At 44.3% G+C, this 23,018-nt stretch overlaps 2 protein-coding genes across 7 annotated transcripts in view; both read right to left on the bottom strand.

The window, feature by feature from the left end:
* Positions 1 to 4,115: 4,115 nt before the first annotated feature.
* On the bottom strand, positions 4,116 to 9,247 carry LEPROT. Its single transcript, XM_015636940.1, has 4 exons — positions 9,181 to 9,247; positions 8,889 to 8,964; positions 7,889 to 8,075; positions 4,116 to 6,727 (listed from the first exon to the last, which is right to left on the bottom strand). The coding sequence occupies exons 1-4, from the start codon at positions 9,194 to 9,196 to the stop codon at positions 6,611 to 6,613; spliced, it is 396 nt and encodes a 131-aa protein (XP_015492426.1). The 5' UTR covers positions 9,197 to 9,247; the 3' UTR covers positions 4,116 to 6,610.
* A 1,103-nt stretch (positions 9,248 to 10,350) lies between these two features.
* The window catches only part of DNAJC6 (DnaJ heat shock protein family (Hsp40) member C6), a 42,713-nt gene continuing 30,045 nt past the window's right edge, over positions 10,351 to 23,018 (bottom strand). For 4 of the 6 annotated variants that reach the window (XM_015636657.2, XM_015636656.2, XM_015636659.3 and 1 more), the window contains 12 exons: positions 22,687 to 22,804; positions 22,060 to 22,139; positions 21,693 to 21,886; positions 21,524 to 21,604; positions 20,457 to 20,900; positions 18,975 to 19,127; positions 18,141 to 18,209; positions 17,404 to 17,538; positions 15,389 to 15,646; positions 14,707 to 14,852; positions 13,516 to 13,692; positions 12,130 to 12,587 (listed from right to left, as the gene is read on the bottom strand). In XM_015636657.2, the coding sequence (XP_015492143.1) occupies positions 12,486 to 12,587; positions 13,516 to 13,692; positions 14,707 to 14,852; positions 15,389 to 15,646; positions 17,404 to 17,538; positions 18,141 to 18,209; positions 18,975 to 19,127; positions 20,457 to 20,900; positions 21,524 to 21,604; positions 21,693 to 21,886; positions 22,060 to 22,139; positions 22,687 to 22,804 (1,957 nt within the window). In that variant the 3' untranslated portion in view covers positions 12,130 to 12,485. Of the gene's footprint in view, positions 12,588 to 13,515; positions 13,693 to 14,706; positions 14,853 to 15,388; positions 15,647 to 17,403; positions 17,539 to 18,140; positions 18,210 to 18,974; positions 19,128 to 20,456; positions 20,901 to 21,523; positions 21,605 to 21,692; positions 21,887 to 22,059; positions 22,140 to 22,686; positions 22,805 to 23,018 lie in introns of all 6 variants that reach the window. The other 2 variants (XM_015636655.2, XM_033516391.1) reach the window with 2 other exon arrangements.

Raw genomic sequence — 23,018 nt, 5'->3', positions numbered from 1 at the left:
CCTTTAGAGACGCTCTGCATCTCCAAACTCTCCCTTATTGATCAGGAATTTGTGGCAAAAGGTCTCCCCTTGAAGGCTGTCAAACACAAACCTGATTGGATTATTCAGTGCAGACAGGTTTTCCCTTCACAAAGGTCACATTTATTTAATGTAGAGTTATTCCATCCTGGATCTGGATATCCGAGCACCCCTGAATCATCCCGGTTCAACATCAGCTCTTTCCCTCCACATCACCACTCCCACTTCTTTCTACATGGCTTAATAAGAGATAAAATTGACTATTAAACTTGATTAATAACATTCATTTCAAAAGGTTTCATATTAGGGCAGGAGTTGTGAGGTTTAAATGGGACCAAACCAGCCCAAATCCTGCTGCCACACTCAGTCTCCAAATAAAAATACAGCCCTAAGGAATGACCTATTACTGCCATTTAAAAGTTAGCAATGATCAATTTAATCAGATTACTAAAAGTGCTACAGGAAATCAGGCATTGACTGACCCTCAAAATGAGTTTACCTCATTGCCTGCCCATTATAGAGCAGAAAATACAATTATTGCAGGAACTTGGAGCACCTCACACAAAACTGAAGGGTTGTGGGCAATAAAAACACTTCAATGTCAGACAAACAGGTGGCAGAAAATTGGTTTTGCCCTCTGATTTACTTAAAATTCTGCAAAGAATCCGAAAGTTTGGGATCTATTTGGAAATGATCCTCCCAAACTGACTTTATTTCTGTTTTAATTCTTCCCAACACTAAAGGAAAAGGGAGCAGTGCTGTCACTCACTGTCACTTCCATCACTTGTCAGAGGCGTCACTGCATCAACAAGAAAATGAGACTAAAATTAAGTTAATTGGGCAATTTTTCACACCAAATCAAAGGCCACATTTTAAAAATACCTCACAGCCCACAAAGCTTGAGAAACCATCTCAAAACATCACACAGTAAAACAAGCACATTTCTTTTCACAAAATTAGTAATGAGGGGTTTCTATTTCACAAAAATCCTTCTGACATTAAAAACCTTCCAAATATGACAAATCAACCCCTGTAAAAGAGCAGAGAAACAGAGAAACCTGTGATGATCTTCAGGTGTCCAAAGGGAGGCAAATAATCCCAATTTTAATTGAGGATATTGGCTGAATCCTAATTAACTTTCCACATTTCTCACTTCTGAGACTCCCAGACAAAGGCTCCACATTTGGAAATTGTTTCTAATGACTGGCTGCTATTAAGAGATCCATGAAAACTGATTTATTTTCTCCTGTAAATTCTAATTAAGCAGCAAAATATTTATTAGGAATGCAATCTTTAAAGGAATGGAAAGAAAAGCCAGCATACTCTGAACTGGCTAAGTTATATTAGTTTGTATAATCTGATTTAAAAGATAAATTTTCTTTCTGTATGCAGGAGAAATATTCTGCTTTTCTTAATCTGTTAAAATGAAACTGTTTTCTTTTGGGATTTTTTTTATTTGGGAAATGGTTTTATCATCCTGGAGCTGTTTAAAACATTTGAATGTCTCCATGTAATCATTTATTTGGTGATAAAAACTTGGCCAGGCAGGGTGACACTCCTAGGAAAACAAGGCCAAGCTGGTGAATCCTCTCCCTGTGTTTAAAGCAGGGATTCATCCCTCCCTGATCCCAAATTCCCACTGACTTCCAAAGGGAGAATTTGATCAGCAGCCAAGAAGTGACAACTGTTGCAGCTTTTGTTTCTGCCTGGTGTAAAGGGTTTTGGTTTAAAAGATGGAAAACTGGGAATAAAGTTTCCTTTTATACTGGGAAATACCAAAGCAGCAAAATCACAACCCCAGATCAAACTGCTCCAACAGAGGGTGAGCAAAACATACAAATGTCACCCTCAATCCTCTTATTCCAAGTATTGCTTTCAAAGGCACTTTGAACACCCTTTAACTTGTCCCCAAATCCTCAAAAAGCCAAAATCACCCAAGCAGCATCTGCCATTTGTTCACATGGACCAAGAAAAGGAAAGTGGCACAGTCAGGGTATTGGGAAATGAAGCTCCAAGCAGTGATAAATCAAAATTCAAAGGTATTGATAATCTGAAATGACCCCTTGGGCCCACCAGAGACCCCAACATTGCTGTTAGCACCTCAGAATTATTCTCCTTTTAAGGGTTTCGAATAATTTAAAACTCCAGCCCGAATATGATTTCTGCTTTGTGTTCTTTTAACTCCACAACAGTAAGCAACTCATTTTCTCAGCATTGCCCAAGAAAACAAGCAATTAAAAACAAGTAACACCCCAGAATTCCCACCAGTTTGGCTGCAGGCAGGCAAAGAGTTAAAAAAATATTAGGGGTTTGATACCAACAGCTGGGCTGCTGTAACTACAGATTTGAAATTCCTCCTACAATCATTGCACAGAAGTCTTCCCTGAATGAAAATCTGCAAAAGGAAGGCTTATTATCATGTATAATGTGTATTTATTATCAACATTACGTGGATTTAATATTAATACCTTGTGTCACTTTGTCACTACATCCAAGTTACTCTACTAAATACAGCCATGGGTTGAGTCTCACTTGAAAACAATCTTTTACCTGTTCCCTAAGAATTTTCTGAGGGGAAAAGAGGGATGATTTTATAATCCCTGCTGTCGCCCCAGCATCCCTCAGAGGAGGCCAGACAAGTGTGGAATCTCCTGCACAGGCAGACAAGGGGAGACACAGGAAGCAGGCACCAACCAGTCCATTAGAAAGATGAATATCCAGAATATTTCAATCTAGAACTGTTCTACAGGAAGCAATAATTCCATTAAAAAAAATAAGTACTGGTCATGGGGAATAAACACCTGTAACCCATTTTTAATGTAACCCAACCTCAAAATAAAGGGCAAAAGCAAACCAATAAAAAAAGATAAATACAGGACGGGCCTTTGGAGGAAATGTCTCCAGCTGATCTTTAACATTTGATCCAAATTCAGCAGCCAATGCTCCCTTATCCATTTTATCAGCTTTTCCCTGGAAAGCCCTGCAGTAGGAACTGGCCAGGAGTTTGCAGGGGCCACTAACAAATCAATGGCTCATTAGCACCTGGTGAGCATCCAGCTTAATGAGAGTCCATCCATCCTTCATCAGAGGCCAGGAACGTTCCCTGCAGAGCAAAGGCTGGAGGATCTGAAGAGTCCTGCTGCCTTCAGAATGAGATCAGGCTTATAAAGCTCATTTTAGAGCTCTCCATCATTTGCAGCTGAACATCACAATTTGAAACACATCACTTTGTCTGGGTATCACTCCTTACACTCATTTCATGGGATTAAAGGCTGTTTAAAGGTTTTGGGAAGTTACCTGAGGTCATAACAACTGCTCAGGAAGGTCACCAGTTCTGAGAGGATTGAAGAACCCACAAAACCAGACTGTGACCAGCACAGGGAGTGCTGGTTTGTTTTATCCAACTCAGTGGATGTGACAAAATAACCAAAATAAATCAGCTGAACGAGGGTGGGGGGGACAGGAAATCCATGTTATCCCACACAGACACTGCCCCCAAATCCAGCAGCAGGTTAAAAACAGGAGCTTCAAGCCTAGAGCTGAAGTGACTCTGCCAAAGGTGAACAGCATTCCCAAACGTTCCCTGTGCACAGCAGCTCTCTGATCCACACTCACCTTCCCCAAAGCCTCATACTCAAGGCACTGCTGTGAAAATCAAGTTCCACCTCTTCCAAACTGCTCCTGATGGTGGGGGATTCAATAACTCCATTTTCCCAAGCTCTGGGGAGATCAGAATTCCCCACTTCAGTATTTTCATCACCTTAATTCCAGGAGAAGTGACCTGGAAGAGAAGGAGAGCTCTGATGCCCTCCACGTCCCTGAGGATTTTACTCCAGACCCCTTGGAAGAAAGGGATGTGGAAAAGCTCAAGCACTACCTCACATCCCATCTTTTTTTATGGAATGCTTTTAAAAACCCCCCAGATCCACCAGGTACACAGGAGATAAGTGATGATCCTTTACCTTTCCAACACATCCTACATTAAATCCTCTTCCATGGCTCCTGGAATTTCCCATTCCACCATCAGGAAAGCAGCACTGGACATGTTTTACCTCCCACCCATCTGTTGTCACCTCTTGAAATTTAAGGCAGACAAATTTTGAAGCATCAGATATGTTTATTAGACAATTCCAAAAGTCAGTTTTAGTAGGCAACTCGGAAAGAAAAGTAGAATATATTTGAATGTCCGTGTTGGAATACTTCATCATCTCAAGGAATCAGTCACAGGAGATAAAAACTGGTTACAAAAGGTACAAAAGCTGCACTGAATTCCCACTGAAAGCAAACAGCATTAATTGACAAAGAAGCTTTGGAAAAAAACACAGATTTCCAGCTGATTATGGAACACTGATTTTGCCATGTAGGTGCAGTCACAAAAATCAGCGTTGTGTGGAAATTTAAGGCACTTTGGATACACAGCATTCACTTCCACACAGGAAAACCATTCCAGAGGAACCATTCCAGAGGGATGGGATGGAATTCCCAGTACAAAACATCAGAGCTTAGCAGGAGTGAAGCTCTGGAGAAAAAAAACCCACTGAAGTATTATTTTTTACCATATTTGATAACAAAGTAAATTTACTTGACAGAGGTTAAGGGAGATCTCCATGATTTCAACACAGTTTTAAACATTAAAGTCCATGTGAAAACAGCATGAAATTCACATTAGGGATTAGTGCACTTAGCTACCTCCAAATAATAAAAATAATAATAAAAAAAGCATTGACCTTCTCCACTCAACCTCCATGAGGTACCCACCAACCACAGCCCAAAGGGGATACAGTACAACGGGAAAATTTGGCAAAAAGCAATTTAAAACAGCATTTTCTGCTCCTCCTGGCCACTTGAGATTGTCCTTGTTCACTGTTCCTGTCACACACTACTACAGCAGAGCCCACAAATAATTTATTTTAAGGCAAAATTCAATCTCAGTTGGTTTTCCTCCCCAAAACTCCATCAGTAATTGAATAGTTTTGTGGATTTCTTTCACAGCCTTTGGTACATAAATGGTGTAAAAGCTTTCCAGAATCCAACCCCAGGCCAAGAGGAGTTAAATGGAATTGTTAGCAATGGCATTAAGAATTTATCATCAGGCACTGACTGGGTTTTACTTCACTGTTTTACCTCATTATTGAGTGAAAAATGCCACTGTAGAGGAAAAAAAAGGTGTCTTCTTTAAAAACAAAGCAGGATTTAAACATGGAGATGATGTTTAATCTGAAAAATCTGGTTTATCATTAAAACAAGGGATTTCCCTAGTTCCACCAGATTTCAAAAAGCAGGAAGAAGACACTCAGATAATTTGTTATTCTCAGGATTTTTTTAGTTTGTCCTGCTATGTCTTGGATGGAGCATTAACATCCAGAAAAAAAACCGTCCTTTAATGTTAACTCCTCTTTTAGCAGGAGACAACCTGGAAACCCTTCAATATAAAATACAGCTACTCAGCTGTTCCTTCCCACACAGCTGAAATTTCCATTGAAAACATGGAATTAACCTTCCTGAAATTCCATTTTCCATTCCTGCTTGAGCCTTATCCCACGAATGGGGACCACAAAATTATTTCTGTCCCCATTTCAGAGCGCTCATGTCATTAATTACTGACCTTTCCCTCTGTTCTTACAAAACTAAAGTAATAAAAATGTATTTTCTCAAGTGTGATTATGTGAACATTTAATAGGATAATGCTATTTGAAAATATAGTGTTTTAATGTAATAACAACCTTATTACAGATTTAAAAAAAAATAAAAATAGGAGTTGAAGAAGTTTTAAAAGCAAGGAGGAAACAAGAAATCCTACCCAGCAGAACACTCTGGGTGCAATTCACACCCATAAAAATACAGAGCTGAGCACTAAATTGTGATTTTAAGTGTCCTGAGGGTAGTTTCTCCTTTTGTGAACCTCCACAGAAGTCCTGTCAGCTTTAAGATGCATTAAAATATATTATTCCCCAAATACAGACACAATTTTTAAACTGAATAGGGACAGAAAATATCTCTGTGGAGAGAAAAATGATCTTTAAACAAACATAAGTGGAAGGGTTTTTAACCAGGGTTCTTTTCTTTTGCTTTCATTAGGCAATAAAAGTTGACATCACTTATGTTTGGCTTTATATCATTAAGAAAAATTACAATTTTTTCTCAAATTACAATTAATGAGATGTAAATGAAATTATAACCTAATCATCCCAATTAAAGCAGAAAGATTGAACAAGTTGAGCAATCCCAATAAAGATAATTTTTATATTATTCCTTGATTATATGGTTAAAAACCCAACAGGAATAGTGACCAATGGCTCAATGACATTGCAATTAAACCAAAAATTAATGGGTAAATCCACTTATGTTTTGTAAACTTCTTCAAGGATAAATTCATAATAATCCCAGATTTCAGTGACTACTTCAAAGCCAACTGTCAGCACTGTCCCTTTGGCTGAAGTACATTTCAAAAAGCAAATTATTACGTGATAATGTAAAGCCACATGAATTTTATAACATACCACACACGTTATAATATCTGTACATACACACAGAACAGGAGGGGGAAAAAAAGCTGTAAAATATTCCAAATTACCAGCACCACAGTGAGCTCCTACCACTGCTCCCAGCTAAAGTCATCTCCTCTGCCAAACACAAGGAAAAAGCCTAAAATAGTAAGGAAAATGACTGCATTGCCAGCCAGCACCAGGCCACAGGCTCCCCATTTGATCTGAAATGCAAGAAATGGAACAATCAAAGCAGTTCTTGGAAGAGATGCTCAGGGCAGTTAATTCTAGGCATTAGATCAGCTAAAACACTACAAAAAATAAAAATAAAAATACTACAGAAAGAGGCTAAAAGCAGAAAAGGCAAACAATAAATAATTCAATTTGTGTGACTAATTATTCAATTAGCAGCCACTCGTATCACTAATAAACACTTCAGCCAAGCTACTGCTAGGATTTAGAAGAAAATGATGACTTGCCTTACAAATCATTAAAACACACCTAAATCAGAGAGAAATCTGGTGAAATTCATGCTCTCCTTTCATTGCCATGCAACAAAATCAAAAGTTCTCCTTTCAAATAAGTAACAGGCATGGAAAACATGGATTTAAAGTGAACAGGTTTTTTTTTCCTAACGAGCTGCACAAGTAATTTAATTAAATAAGCAACATTTACTCTTTAAATACATGACTGAGAGTTCCCTCTCGTGGTTGTTCTGCTGCTGCCAGGCCACAACTCCAAAATAAAAATATCAGGGGAATTGGGCATTACAAATAAATTCAGAGCAAGTACACAAAATTTAAAGGACTGAAAGCAAAGGGGAAATCCAGCAGGACTCAGTAAAACATCACTGGGTGGTGGGGAAATGAGACAGGGGAAATTCTTTGCCTTTCAGACAAATGTGACCAAAATCTCACCACCAGAGAAGAGTTCAGAAAGAAAAGAGGGAACTCAGGCAGAGTTTCCTCAGGTTTTGAGGGACCAAAGCTTGGGAAATGCTTTAAGAGCCACAAGGGCAGCTCTGGAAGCTTGGCCTTTTATCTTTTAGCTCCTAACATTCCCCAGTCCCCAAGTCTGCAGCATCCTCAATGGAGAAAGCAGTCATTCCAAGAGAAAAACAAGGAAGCTGGAGCAAGAAGTGATGCAAAAGGGTCATGAGACAGAGAGGCATGAGGTGGAGGAGGAGATATTATCTCTTGTTGGACCAAAACAAGGCTGGAGGGGGAGACAAAACCAGCTAGAAACTTTTCAGTCACATTGAGCTCTTTAGTTCAGATCAAAAATGGAAATTTCAGCAGATCATTTCCACAATAACGAAACAAAAGCAGGATTGAAGATGACACTCAGTGAGTGATGTCTGAGAATAAAAACTAGTGAGGACTTACTGCTTCCACCCGTGCAAGGATGATAGGAAATCCAAAGGCAGAGACAACAATTCCTGTGGTGAAGAAATAGGCCAGCTCCCTGCAGGCACTGCTGGCTGCATCACTGTCATCACCCACTCTCTTGGCAATGAAGTGGGGAATGGGGCAGATGAAGTAAAATATTAACACAAACAGGGGCCAGTACACACTGGGGAGAGGGGGGGAAAAAGAAATGCATCAGCAGTTAAAACAGATACTTCAGTCAGAAAGTTGGTGCAATACTCCTAATCCTACTTTTTGGCTTGAAAAGTGGATTAATCCACCCAGAATGGGGCAATTCCACCTCGCTGTGCCTGCACTGATAGAGCAGCATGCACCCTCTCACATGAGCAAGTGTTAATTTCTTTTACTTTGGCTTTGAATTTGGTTTTGAATCATTTTGAATCATTTTGCTGATTTAACTCTGACCACAGAGGGAGCAGGAAATGCACTGGAACAGGCCAGGAGCAGCTTTCCCAAATTCCAGGGATAAAGCAGGCACGCCCTTGCATCTCATCCCTGTGTCAGAGCTCTTACGAGCCTCCTCTGAATTTTTAAAACGTTACAGACACAAAATGAGGGAATTACAGAAGAGTTCGGGCTGGAAGGGAACCCAGAGCTCACCCAGTTCCAGCCCCTGCCATGGGTGGGGACATCCCAAATGGAAACTTGTGGGAGGAGGATTGTTCAAGCCAACAGGAAATCAATGGAAATGCTTGTGTGAGATTAAAATAGGCACTTTAGCAAGGTGGCACCGCTTTTCCTGAGGCAGCACAGAGCTGCCTGCAGTCTTTTTATTTTAATGGAAATGCAAATACCGCCCAAGGAAGTGATGTTTAATCACAACAAACTGCCACGTGCCGAGAGCCTGAGCGCGGTGGGGGCTGCAGGAGGAGCCCAACAGCTCCATTAAACGAGAGCAACGCCTTCATTAATGGATTTTAAACAGGACAAGCTTTGGGAAGGGCGCCGGCCCGCTCACCCGTAGTACTCCAGGGCGCAGCCCAGCATGAGGAACGTCAGCCCGATGGCTCCGCTGAAGGACAGGGCCACGAGAGCTGCAACGGCACAGGCCGGGCGGTGAGGCGGGGCCGCCACACCGGGCATCCCTCCCGGGGCACCGGCAACCGCCTCACCGGGGGCCGGGCATCCCTCAGCGAGGGCCGGGTACCACCTCCCCCGCTGCCGGGCATCCCTCCCCGCCGATCCCGGCCGCTCTCCCCCGCGCTGAGGCGCTGCCCGGGGAGCGCTCCCTCACGGCGAGCCCCCGGTACCTTTCACGCCCGCCATGTCCGGGCTCCGTTGGCACCGCGCGACTTCCTCCTTCCGGCCCCCCCCAGCCCCCCCCTTTTCCCCGCGTCACGTGACCGAGTCTTTAAAAGGGTGGGCAGCGGGCGGGAGCGCCTTTTCCCGCCACGCCCGCGCTCGCGCAGGGGGCGGGGCGTCCTGAGGGGACAGCGACAGGGGGCGGGGCGCCGCGAGGGGACAGCGACAGGGGGCGGGGCGTCCTGAGGGGACGGCGCCCGGGTGGGGTTTAAAGCACGTAACCCTCGCAAATAAACGGGTGCGGTTGGATATATAACCTCTCTATAGGGGTAATAAATGTATATGTGTGTGTTAAATTCATAGCTGTGCGTAAGAAACGTCTCTCTGTGCGCAGCCGCGATTTGAATCCACAAACACGCTTTGAAGAGCTCCCGCCCCTCAGGCGCTGCTGCTTTCTGGGTACTCCTGAAAAGCGCTGTTTTCACCCCAAAAAATGGAGCCGGGCCCCGTTTGCCTCAAGCAGGGCCACCTCAGGACCTACATCATCCACCTTTCTGCTAATCCACACTAAGAAAGGCACAGCTTTTTTTAGAGCCGTGTTTTTCAAGCCCTGGATTTTTGAGATGACGCTTTGGAGCTCCCATTTTTGACGCAAGAGAAGCCTCTTTGTTTCCACAATGGCCTTTTTAATTCAGCGATGGCCTTTTTGCCCCAAGAACCTTTCGCGTTTTTCCTCAAAAACAACCTTTTTGACCCAACAACAGCATTTTTGTCCCAAGAAAAGCATTTTAGAGATTTTGCACAACCTTTTCAGTAACCCTCCCCAGATACCTTCAGATACCTCCTCAGCTCTTCCCTGATACGTATTTTCCCCCCATTTTTCATTATTTTAAATAATTTTGAGCCAGAAGGCTTATTAAAACAGGCTTAATCCACTAACTGCTTCAAAAAAATATTGAAAAATGTTATGTTTGCTGACTTCTTTGGCTGTGGGTCTCTGAAGGCAGTAGCCTAAGAACAGCAATGCCGAGTTGTTTCCAAATAATTTGGGAAAAGCACCTGGAATGGCAACCTGTGGATAATGATAAAAGTGACCCAGCCAGGGCTCATCACCCCTCACACACAGGAGCAGATGTAGGACTTGAACCTCGTGGTCACAAGCACAAAAGATAGATGAATATGTTAATTTGAGCTTTTTAATGTATATACAAATGTTTTAGACCAGTCACAATTTCATCGAGTATATACCGTATTTACAAAAATTACAATAATTTAGTCAAACAGTAAACCTGAACATTGATAACCTCTGTCACTACCAGATATGACAAGAATGGGGTTTTTTTAGTTAACTATTTGGATATACATACGTCCTAATACTTTCATGCATCCATAAAAACATGAGGGATGGAAGTAATCAAAGCTTAAAGTGGGGTAGAGGGGTGGGTTTGTTGGTTTTTTTTTTTTTGGTAAAGTTTAATGATGGATTTGTATTTTGTGAATGGATGAGTATCCAGAGTTATGTGCCGTGACAAACTCGATACAAAGCTAATGAGGTTTTCATCATTAAAAAAAGTACGTTATAGTAATGAGATCCTTTTTATTATATTGGCATAGGTCACAATATCTACAAATGTCAATGAGAAACAATAAACCAACAAATCACAGGAACATGATTCACATTCCAGTTATCTCTTTAAATAAGACAAGCACGTACTGGATCAAAACATTAATAAATAACATCCAGTTTGTTACTATTATCTTAAGGTCTTTTATATAAAAGGAGACCTATGTGTTGGTTTCACATTTTCAGTTAATGGCAGTAAATAATGGACCAGTACAACAAAAGGATGAGTTTTATACAGAAAGCCATGTACTTTGACACACTGTCTTTGCAGTAATAGCTTTGCCACTTGAAAATGTAAGTGCAACAAGTAGTGGATTGTCTTGAAAACCACCAGCCTTAAAGACTCACGTCTGATAGCAACCTGTTCCTGAGGCAGTAAATACACATTATTTCCTGCCCATCTTCTGAGTATCCCTCAAATACAGATAGGTGTTGGTAAAGAAACTGCTAGCTTTAGTTACTCTACAGAAAAACACCGGAATTTGGGGTGAAGTTTGAATTTCTTTTGAGCTAGGAAAGCTGCTTCAGCTTCAGCAACAGAGAGATTTCCTTGTGATGTTATTGCTTTGGTCCAATAGAAACTTCTAAGATAATCAATTTGCACTGGAGTGACCTCAGAAATCAGACCTGGTCTGTGGATGCCTGTGTGACAGCTCGTACACCACGATCTGAAAAATGAAGTTGCAACAGGTTTCAGCCTGCCAAGAGCCTTGGCCAAGTGCTCTGGAGCTGATGAAGGCATAAAGGTGATACAAGTGGGCTGGGAAGAAGTTCTGAATCCTCAGGAAGGGAAATGTTACCCAGAAACTGGGAAGTTTCTAAACCTTCCCAGCAGAATTTTAAGTTGTTGGTTTGATGTTTTAAGTTTGATGGTTTCAAGCTGCTACTGAGGACCATGGGAAATGCAGCACGTGCTCATTCCTCACTTGGACAAGGTGGATTCACCCTTTCCCCCAAAACTGCTGCTAAACAAACCCAGCAAGGGGCTGTGGAATTGAGGGCTCGTTGCTTGCTTCCTGAAGCTCTTGCTGAGGAATTCTGCCTGCACGTTTCACTGTGGGACCGTGAGGGGAAGCTCAGCATTAATGCAAAAGCAGCAGGCAGCTGCCTCACTGACCCAACCAGGGATCCAGCTTTGGCTCTTTTCAGCCAGACTACACTAGATGAGCAATTAAGCAGCAGATGGTGACTGTTAGGAGTGTGCCTAAACCACAGCTGAGCACTTCAACTGGATAATTCAATCCAAACCCAGGAAAAATAAAATGTACATTGAAATTTGGGCCTCACCAGCAGTTGTTGAACTCAACTGAAGTGTTGCCATATCACACCACACCAAAAAAAAAAGTAGGAAATTCACCAGCTACACTTCGTTGGAGACAGACCAATTCCACCTTTTCCCAGTATGTGTTCTCTCTTGTCCCATTGGAATCCAAACTGAAATAGAAAAGTTACCAGAAACTGTAACCCTGTGGCTCTGGTAGGGTGAGCCAGCTGGCCAGAGTTCCTCTGAGCTCAGGATTCTGGAGACAAGCACTAGGAAACCTTTCTCGTGTTCTTCATGATAAGTATTAGGCTCTTAGTTTTCTGAAACTTCTGAATTTCCAGCCAGAGTTTGGTTGATCTGTGACATTTGTGACAAGAGACTAAATAAGCACTAGCACGGGTCTGGAGTGGAGGCTGAGAAAGTACCTAATACAAGGGTTTTTGTCCTTGGTTTTCAAATTCTGACCAGGCATCGTTTAGCTCCATAAATATCATCTTTGCATATTGTTCATATGGCTGCCCAGTAGCCTGGAATGAAAACAGAGAGAGAAGAGCGATGTCAGAGCTCCCAAAGCCAACCACAACAGCTGGGACATGAGCAGATTCCCAAGCAGTTCCATGAATTTTCACCTTTTTTCTTGACAAAAATAAGCTACTCTGGAGTGCTGCTTTCCTTAAGAATCTCTTGGCTTGGCTGCTCCTCAGAGCTGACAACCCCCAGAGTGGGATAAAACCCTGTCCCATGGGCATAATAAATGTAACCTCCTAAATAATAAATATAACCTTGGCACTGGGAGAGGAATTTTACCTGCATGGAAGTGGAACTGACACAGCTCCTGGATGAAATCAGAATTCCTGCAAACCTCAGGCAGCCCACATCCTCCCAAGCCTCGAGCCTCTCAGGGCCTCCATTCCCTGCCACGTGGAAGCTTCCTCCTCCCCATGGGGTGTCCCAGATGGAGCTGTTGCTCCCGGGTCAGCAAGTGGCAGCAGCCAGAGCACCAGCCACGAGCTGGGCAATCACACAACCTGATGGTTCCATTGGAGGAGTTGGGTTTGGATCTCCTTTAGCAGGAACTGTGGTCCAGCAGCACAGCTGAGCTGAGAGTCAGTGAGGGTGACAAAAGCTCTGAATTTCTGCTGCTTGAAGCAGCAGGTTCCAGGCACAGTCTTGGGGCTGGCAGTGGTTTCACAAAACCCCTGACTGGTTTGGGTTGGGAGGCACCTTAAAGTGATTCCATGGGCAGCGACACCCTCCACTATCCCAGGTTGCTCCAACCTGGCCTTGAACACTTCCAGGGATGAGTTCAGAGTTCTCAACTTCTCCGAAACCAGCAGAAATCATGAGCTCCCACTTTCTACAGAGCTGTTTGCCCAATAAACCCAGTGATCCCATCCAAGAGTTCCTAATCAACGCCGACAGTTTCCCCTCGAGGTGGAGGCAGCCCGGCCTTACCTTGTCGGGGTGAACGACGAGCACAGCCCGCCTGTACACCTTCTTCACCTGCTCTGGAGTCACCAGGTCTGCCATACTCACAGGCTTCCACTTGGTCTCCCCTGCCCACAGCACCGTGTGCATGGTGGACAACAGTGCCCTGATATTCCTCTCCTTCCCTTCGATCCACTCCAGGACCTGCAGAAAGGAGGGTAAGTCTCTATTTATGCCTCTCATTAGATATTCCACCAGGATAAAGTTTCTTCATTTGAATAGCTGTGTCCCTGAGGAGCATCTTCAATTTCTTTCCATGCTTTAGAAAACCTTCAGGAAACCTTTGTCTAGTTGTCATTAATTTTTATATCACTGCTTGAAAGTTAACACAGACTTTGAGCAACATCCCTGCTAAAACACTGAGTAATGCTTGATGGAATAGTCAAAAGACAAATTAAGTGTTTAACTGTCTGGTGCTTTAGCAAGGTTAATTGCACACCTAAACTCAGCTCAGCTAAGGTAAAATGTAAATGTGAAAACCAAAGCATAAATAGATTTTACAATTCAGGCTGAGCCTCCCCAATGAAATAAAAATGCATCAGAGCAAAGAGAATTATATTGGGAAGGCCGAATCAGCTGGGAGCTTCAGCAACTCCACAGCTTTTGTGGGGATAAAAATGGGAGCTGGGAAAACTCCTGCCCACTCCATGGCCTGATCTCTGTCCAGCTGTTGTGGCTGATGGTGGTGTTCAGCATGGTTGCTGTCACTTCCCAGAGGTTAAAACCTTCCCACAAGGCTAAAACCGGAAAATTTTGAGAGGATCATTCTGTTTTCTAGAACTTTGCTTGGCTTGTGCTGCAGCTTTCCCTCTGAGCTCTCTCTCCTTCTGTAATTCCAATTTGTGGTCTCATGTATCACATACAGAGCAGGACAGACTGAATTCCCTTCCCTTTCATAAGAGATCTGCAGTTTGGCAATTTATTGAGGAGAGATGAGAGAATTCCAAAGCAGACAGGATTAATGAGGCAGAGGATTAGTTCAATTAGCTGTGCCTGCTAATCAGGGCTGGAGTGCTGTGGAAGAGCTGCAGCCCAGAAGTGACACTGAGCAAGCCATTGTTGATGTGGTCTGGTTGAGGACAGAAGTGTGACCTTGGAGTTTTAAATCTGTTGAGGACATTGAATGACTGGAAGAACATCACCAAGAATTTTGCTTACTTTTAGTTTTTCGGGGTCCATCTCCTTTGCCATTTCTTCTTTTCTCATCTCAGCTATTGTTTTGGGGCCCTTCTTATCCTTGTGAGCATTAAACCCTTGACCAGATAATAAATCTTCAAAATCTGCAGACACTTTTGGCTTGGAATCTTGAAAACCGAAAAGATTTGAAATTATTATCATAGCATGGGTGCATCTAACACTGGCTTTCTACAAAAGATACATCCTTTGGTTAATCACATTAACAATCTCCCAGTGCTAATGAACGTGCAGGTTCTCATGGAAGATGTTACTTAATGCTATTTTTAAGGTGTTATTGTTATTTTTATTGTTATTATTGGTGGTGGTAGTAGTAGTCGTAGTAGTGGTGGTGGTAGTAGTAGTAGTAGTAGTAGTGGTATTGAATCCCAGAATGGTTTTTGTTGGAAGGGACCTTAAAGTTCATCCAGTTCCAACCCCCTGCCATGTGCAGGGACACCTTCCACTATCCCAGGTTGTGTCCAACCTTGCCTTGGACACTTCCAGGGTTATTTTGGAAGCTCATTTGGAATGCAGGACTTCCTGAACAGCAAAGTTCAGCATCTAGGACAGCACAAAGCACCAAATAATCCCCGTGACCGACTCGCTTATCCCTAACCCGCGAACCAAAGCGACACCCGAAGGATGCTCAATCCCGACATCTTACCGACGTTGGTGGGTCCTTTGCCGCGCTCTCCCTGCGCCCCCGTGGCCGAGAAGCTGACGTTGTAGTTGGGTTTGTTCTGTGGGGAGGCGTGGGGCACTCCGGGCTGCCCTTTGGGCTGTGTCCCCTGCCAGCCGTAACCCGCGCCCTGCTGCCACCCGCTGCCCCCCATGGGCTGCGGCGGCGGCTTCTGCGGTGACGGCGGGAACCCCCCGCCCATGCCCGTCGGCGTGGTGGGCTTGCTGGCAAACGAGGGCCCACCTGTGGAGAACAACAGCAGGGAATTCAATTTGGGGAACTGATCCAAACAAAGATCTGCTTTCGGCTCTGCCGCAGTTCCTTTGCAGAGTGGTTTTGCCCCGAGGTTGTTGTAAAGGACACGAATTTATTCACACAAATGCCTCTCAGTGTTAGAACAGGAAAGAAGAACCCTTATTCTCTGATTCCAGGATTTATAAATTCTTGACAATGACCAGGGATTGGATAATTAAGTTACCACCTTCCCAATCACACTGGTCATGCGAAACATCCATCAAAAGACATTTCTTAGAAGCAATGTGATAAAGAACTTATGCTTATAGAACTTCCATGGCAAAATAACTAAAACTATGAAAACATTGTCAGAAGGCTTTAGTTTTCAGGGTGAGAGTGAGGATTTGAGGAGTTGGAGGTGGCTCGGGGAAACAGGGAAAGCTGGGTGTAGCCAACAAGGAGCCACAGCTCTGTGCTGATGGTGGCAGCACAGAATGACAGAATGAATAAATTTGGGAGGGACCTTAAAGCTCATCCACTTCCATTACGCTTTCTGCTAGCCCAGGGTGCTCAGAGCCTCATCCAGCCTGGCCCTGAGCACTTCCAGGGATGAGGAAGCTCCCTGGCAGCCTGTGCCAGTGCCAACAGCAAGCTGGTGGTGTTGAAATCGCATCTCCTCACTCTGTGCTGATTAAAACCATCCACAGAGATGTGTCTCAGCACCTCATTGCTTTAGGGGATGCTCCCCTAGCTCTGATGGTGTTTGTGGGAGGTACCCCACAGGTCGATGTTTTATTATTTCACACTCTACTCCCAGCTTGGAAATGTGTCATGGAAACTGGATGAAGTGCTTTCGCTTTAGTCACGACCAGCAAAAATGTGCTTAAATATCCTGGGGATGCCGAGCCGTTTGTTTTTAAACCCCACCGCTCTCCTACAGAATGCGTGTTTTAAAAGGACCTGGGTGGCTCTGACGTGGGGCTTGGCAGACTTTTTATTTTGCTCCTGCAGAGCAGCCTGAAATCCAGCAGAGGGAACTGGGAAACCTAATTCCAGACCCATGCTGGGGCTGACGCAAAGGGGAAAACAAACATCACACCAAACCACAAGGGCTCGAAAAGAGCTGAAGGCAGCAACAAAGGCAAGAAAAATCTATTTACCACACTCAGACAATGCTGGGCTTTAAGGAAAGCTTCAATGATTTCTCAGAAGTGCCTTTTCAGCATTGGAATTGAGGGTTTGCTGATTGTTTTATGACATAAAACAAAGGGAAAAGGCTTTTCTAAGCAGTCAAGCTTTGTAGCTGGGTGCAAATACCCCACCTTTAGATAATACTGCAAATTAGAGGCAGATCAATTCCACAGCTTTTCCCACAAAGCAGAAAAATGACTCAAGTCTAGAAGGAAGCAATTCCTCAAGAAGCCCAGCAGCTTTGCAGAGCCAAATTCTCCTCCCAGGCCTGTAGCAGCACTTGAAGACAGAGCATCCTCAGGCAGAGCGTGTTTGGACTTATCAGAGGTCGGTGCTTTACAATCCGTGGAGCCTGCTGAGCTCCCTGCACGGTGCCAGCACATTTTTTGTCCAGGGATCAGGAAAAGCACGGATTTGTGGGAGTTTACAGAGAATCAGGCAGAAGGGAAAGCCTGGCAGCAGCACTGACACGCAGGTGGATTGAGAGGCCCCACACATACCAAGCTGCTCAGCCTATTTCTCTAAAAGAATGCTGGTAATTTATTATTTTCCTTTTTTTAATAAGGGGTACAAACCTGCTAAACTCGCTCCAAGACTTCCCAGATCAGCAAATGGATCCAATGTTTGGGGTTTAGCCTGATGAGTGGGAGTGCTGTGGAGGGATCCTGTAGGACTGGTGGCAGCAGACTTACTTCCCATTCCTAGACCACCTTAAAAAGAGAAAAAAAATAAAAAAAATATATATATATAAAAGAAAAAAGAACATTTTTCCTCCTGTTTGATAAGAGTGCAGCTCTTCCCCAGCACTCAGCCACATATTAGAAGACTGCTATTAAAATTGAGTGTACCATTGTCAGGTTCCTCAGCAGCCTCAGACTTGTTGCACTCCCACTCCCAATTAGGAATAGCAGCAGGAATGTTCCCAGACTGTCTGCACCGCCAGAGGAATTGTGACACATGGATATATTTTAAGAACTAGAAGCCTTCAGGAAGCAACTTTGGGAGGCCATACACACTCTTCCAACATTAGAAAGAATCGTGCAAACATTTAGTGGCATCCTGGGAATGCACAGCACTTCCCAAATTTTTCCCATGGCTCTGCATGGAATGGAACAACCTCTGGACACCCTCACCTGTCCTGCTCTGAGCTCTTGAGGAAACAAACACAGATTTTTATTAATATGGAAATCTTTAGAGGAAGCCTGTTCTTTTCAGTCACATTTTCCCTCTGCCTCTCCCCTCTCAGAGCTCCTTAAAGGTTTTGGTTTTGTTGGTTTTTTTTGCTAAGCACCCTGAATTTTATGCCACATACCTGCTTTATTGGGCCAGTCCCAACCACTGGAAACATCTGGTTGGATGGAAACCGTTGGAGTGCTGGAAGCTGAAGAGAATGATTGATATCAGCATCTCAAAGCAGCCCAGCAACACCAGCACAGCCCAGTGCCCACCAGGAGCCACTGGGACCCTACAAACTCTGAAAGCCTCATGTGGGAGGTGCCCATGGCAGGATCATCCACTGGATCATCTTTAAAATCCCTTCCAACTTTCCAGGGAGATGTTTAGATGTTTCCTCCCATGTTAGATGACCAAGCACAAACAAATCCATGACAGAATGTGTTTCAGACAGGGCTACACGTTAAATTTTGGGGTGAGGAGGAGGAAATTAGGGAACTTTTAAACAAATGGAAGAAAATTCCTTCTCTTCAGTCAAATTCAGCTGTGAATTTGGTTAGGGTTAGTACTGGAGCTAAAGAAAATTGGTGCCTGCAACTAAAACCACCAACGGATGTTTGTTTTCTCTAAATACGGCTGCGTTTAGTGCAATTAACGGTAGTTTGGTTCAAAGGAGACCTCAAAGCCACAGGAATATGTGGGCAGACTTTCTTCATGGCCTCTTTTTGTACTTATATAAATAGCCTATTAATTAAGCCTGAGACCTGAGCACAACTCAGCTCATCCCACCACACTTGAGATGCTGAATATTCTTTAAGTCCAGAGACAAAAAGCTCTTTCCTGTTCCGTGGGGTTCCTGCGGTTTAGAGTCGTTTTATGGGAAGAATCAGTCTGTACTTAATGGTTCCATTTCTATTTCAAAGCAACATTTTCCATTTATTTAAACACCCTGGAAGAGCCTCCCCTTTCTTACCCATGTGAAAGGGATCGCTGTGCACTGTTGGTGAAGGGCTTCTTGTGGCTTGAAGGAAAGGATCCCCAGGGACAGCTGAGGAGCCAAGGAAGGAACCCAGGAGGTCTGGACCAGTTTGCTTGGGGCTGCTTCCAAATGGATCAAAGGCAGTGGCTGTGAAAACATATTTGAGAAAACGAAATCATTAACTTGCACCAGGAATGTGCTCCAGGGAAAGGGAATGCTGTGGGGGAGGAAATCTGATACCTGCAGGTAGCAAATAAGAGACAGCCTGAGACTGTGGGAGAGCATCGATATCCCAAATCCTGGGAACCTAAAGAGCCCCATAACTTGTTCATGGCAACAAACTGACCCCATCTCTCATTTCCTGAGAGAAGCTGAATTCAGAGCCAGGCAAAGCGAGTATTAAAGTGCTCAGGCACTTCAGATGGAGTTTGAACTGCCAGTACAGTGGGGAAGACAGACTGGAGCTTGGATTTACTGCCCTACTGCAATTCCTGCCATTCCTGCTTCCTCTCAGGATAATTTCAGGCTGGTAAAGGTGATCCATGCTGGGGATAAAAGGACTTTTAGAAAATAATGGATATCTTTCCTACATCACTTGTTACAAAAATCCAGTTCTTCTCAAATTCCATTTTTGATCAATTTGTTTAGGCTTCTGTCTTTCTTGTAAAACCCCAACAAATTCAGCCAAAAGAAACTCCTGTGAATTCACTCAGATTCTTGTGGACAAATTTAAGGTTAGAAGCATCCTGAAAGGTAGAATCCTTTGTAGAAGGAAGCTCTGCACTCTGGTAATGATGCTGCTCATTCCTTACGTTACTCAGTCACTACTCTTCATTTCCCAAGCTCTTATCCTTGTTCTCCTGCCTTGGGACAATTGGGCTGTGTGATTCTGGCTCTGCAGAGCTCATCAGTCCCTAAATCTTTTCCTGATCTGTTGCTGCACCTCTTGGGTGAGAGTTCTCAGACTGAGCCTACAACAGCCACAGCAGGGCAACCTTCTCCAGGTACAAGTGACCAATTCCTTCCACTGAAACTTGGATTCTTCTCCTCTCTCTTTGCACTTGCTCCACTTTATCCTTCAAAAGATCCCTCTCCCTAATACCTATCCAACCACTCCTGCAGCCTTGTCTTGGAAGAAACAGAAACTCTCTATTTCCTACTCCAGGATCATTCTCACAGCTCCAAACCCCCTAAGTTAAAAGAGAAATCCAACTCATAGTGCTGTAGGTCTACCCAAACCCCCAGAGGATTTTTTTTTAACTCTTGTGCACTACTGGACACATAATGAGGGCAAAACTGAGGATCTCCAGTGGTTGTTGGTGTGAGGAACCTCCAAACCCCCAGTAGAGGTGGGTTTGGTGAGGATGCACCAGAGGAGGCCCCTTGGGACCCCCCCATGAAAGGGGGGTAGCCGAGAGCAGATCCCCCTGGGATTCTCCAAGCCCAAGTCCCCCCGCTCAGCAGAGCCACCATTACCTTCTCCTACCCTCGGGGACGGCGACGGGGACGCCGAAGCCGCCGAGCGCCGCGGGGTCGAGTGCACAGATCCGGGTCCCCCCACGTGGAAAACCTCCTCAGCAGCAGCTCCAGCAGGGCTCTGGGAGCTCGGCCCAGCCACCCCAAACAAATCATTCAGCAGGTCAGAGTTAGAGGGGGCAGCGCTGGGCTGCGAGGGAAAGCTCTTGCTCATGGGGCTGCCATCCAGGCCCAGCAGGTCCACGTCCTCAGGGGGAGGTGCTGCTGGAGGCTCTTGCTGCTTTTTGCTGTGTTTGGGTGTCCCGTGGGGCTTGTCACCGCTGGCGTTACTGTGCTGACTGGAAAGGGACAAGAGTTCGTCATCTGACTGTTCGCTTTCCTCATGCACCAACGCTGCTCGATCCTCTGAGGTGGGGTGAGAGCTACTTTTGTCAGATTTCTGATCTAAATGATGATTGAAAATAAAATTAGGCAGCTGTTAGTTCGGTCATCACAAAGGTCCCGTAAAAATCAGCTTACAAGCAGAACAGAAAGCTGAGAATAGCACAGCAGCATTTGGCTAAAATAATTTTGCTTTTTAAAATAAGAGCTGGCAGATTTCTTCCCCAAAAGGGTTTTGCAGCCCTGGCACAGCTGGGGACCCCATCCATGGAGGATGTGGCACCTGGGGACATGGTCAGTGGTGGCCTTGGCAGTGCTGGGGAATGGTTGGACTTGACCCTAAAGATCTTTTCCAACCTAAATGATCCCATGATTCCTTTGCCAAGATTAACATAAATTTTCTCATCAAGGCTTATTTATTTCAAGTTTTAGCATGAAGGAGGCCTCGGGTGAAGGTTCACCCTAGAGCTGTGTCAACAATGGTCCCACAGAGCTCAGTTTGAAGAGGACGTTGCAGGAAAGGAATTCCCACTCCATTGCAAGGTCAGGGTGTGATCAGCTCTGTGATCTAACAGCAAACGTGCTGCAGTGGGATCCCTCAGGCTCACTCCGTGCTCCAGGCAGGGGAACTGGAGGTTTTGTGTTCTTTGGAGCAGATTTGACTCTAAAGAGCAAGCCTTGCCTACCTTGCCAGCTGAGAGAGGAGAAGAATGCGCTCTGCCCAACGTTCCTGATGTTATCCTGGGGGGAATCCGTGGCACCTCTACCTGCAGCACAGCAGAGCACCAGAGAGGTGGAATTAAACTAAACCCAGCTCAGCACGAAGAAATCGTGGAAAGGGAATAAATCTCTTACCTGCCAGAGCTAGAGTGTCCTGGTGCTCCTGGTGGGAGGAGAAGAGAATGGAGGGATTGATGTCTTTTGTGGTGAAGTTCTCCCATGGGGGAGTTAATTCAGTTTGTCTGTCTGCAGACTGTATTTCTATGTCCAGTACAACATGAAAGAGCTGAGGATATTTGTCTGGAGAGTCACAGGCATCCAGCTCAGGCCTAAAGAGGACAAGAGTGGTCCAGTTTAAAAGGGAAGAATATTTCTGGAAAGCTATAAAAAGGCTTTCAGTAAATTCAGGCTTTTCATATTTCATTTCTGTGACTGTTCTCCCTCAGCCTTCATCAGGTTTTTATGCAACAGGTTTAATCAATGTTCAGCTTCAAACACTCACTTGGTGAATTTGAGAGTGGTTGTTCCCAGGGCTATGAATCCAGTATGAAATTGAATTTGGAATATTTGTGTGTTGGTCATCTGAAAAGAAAAAAAGAAAAAGCAGAGAGAACCAGACCAAACAAAGTTAATCTTAACTGCTGCATAACTGAATTCATTCTGCATCTTCTACAGGCAATATTTCCTTCTCAATATTCCCAACTATTCCCAATATTTCCATCTGCCTTCAACCCTGCTGCTGCAGCCTCTGTACAGCAGAAAACCTTCCTTCAGGAGGAACAGGCCTTCTTTCCCTGCTTCTCTTTATTTCTGGGATCAGTTTTGCAATGAAATGAAGCTGTTCCCACTGAATACATTGGAGCAGCAGGTTTGTGTCCCAAAAACATAAAACCAGAAAGCATTTCACTTGGAGTAGAGGCCTCAGGGAAATGTCATTTACACAGCAAAGGACACCAGTAATGAACAGAAAGGAGGAAAATATTCACTGCCCACTCTGCAACTTGAATACTCAAAGTAATCAAGTATATAAGTTTCAAATAAATCCTCAGGGAAATGATGGGGATTCCATGTTTAGCCAGCTCTTAGTTCCCCACACTGCCTCCACAAGAGAAGTGAAACCAGCTCCTACTTTGGCTTGGAGGCGTCCCCCGATGGTGGATCTCATGTGGTAGACGGAGACAACAACATCTCCATGGACAGTGGCTCCCAGTGGGATCAGGACCTTCCCTTCCTGCACACGGTATTCTCTTGGAGGGGAACAGGAGGAAAGGTAGAAGGGTTAAGCTCCCTTCCACCACATGTCCACATCAAAGCTCTCACCTCCTCCAGGCCAAGCAAGGAGGAGCATTCAATGTTCAGCTTGGTTAAAACAGAAATATTCCACAGGAGGAACCGACAGAGCACTGGAAGGTATTGTACTTCCTGCCAGCCTCAGATCCTGATGTGTGTGCAGTTATCCCA

Source organism: Parus major, chromosome 8, assembly GCF_001522545.3.
Source record: "Parus major isolate Abel chromosome 8, Parus_major1.1, whole genome shotgun sequence".
Lineage (NCBI taxonomy): Eukaryota > Metazoa > Chordata > Aves > Passeriformes > Paridae > Parus > Parus major.
Note: the sequence above shows the minus strand (reverse complement) of the source record. Positions and strands in the feature narration are given on the sequence as shown.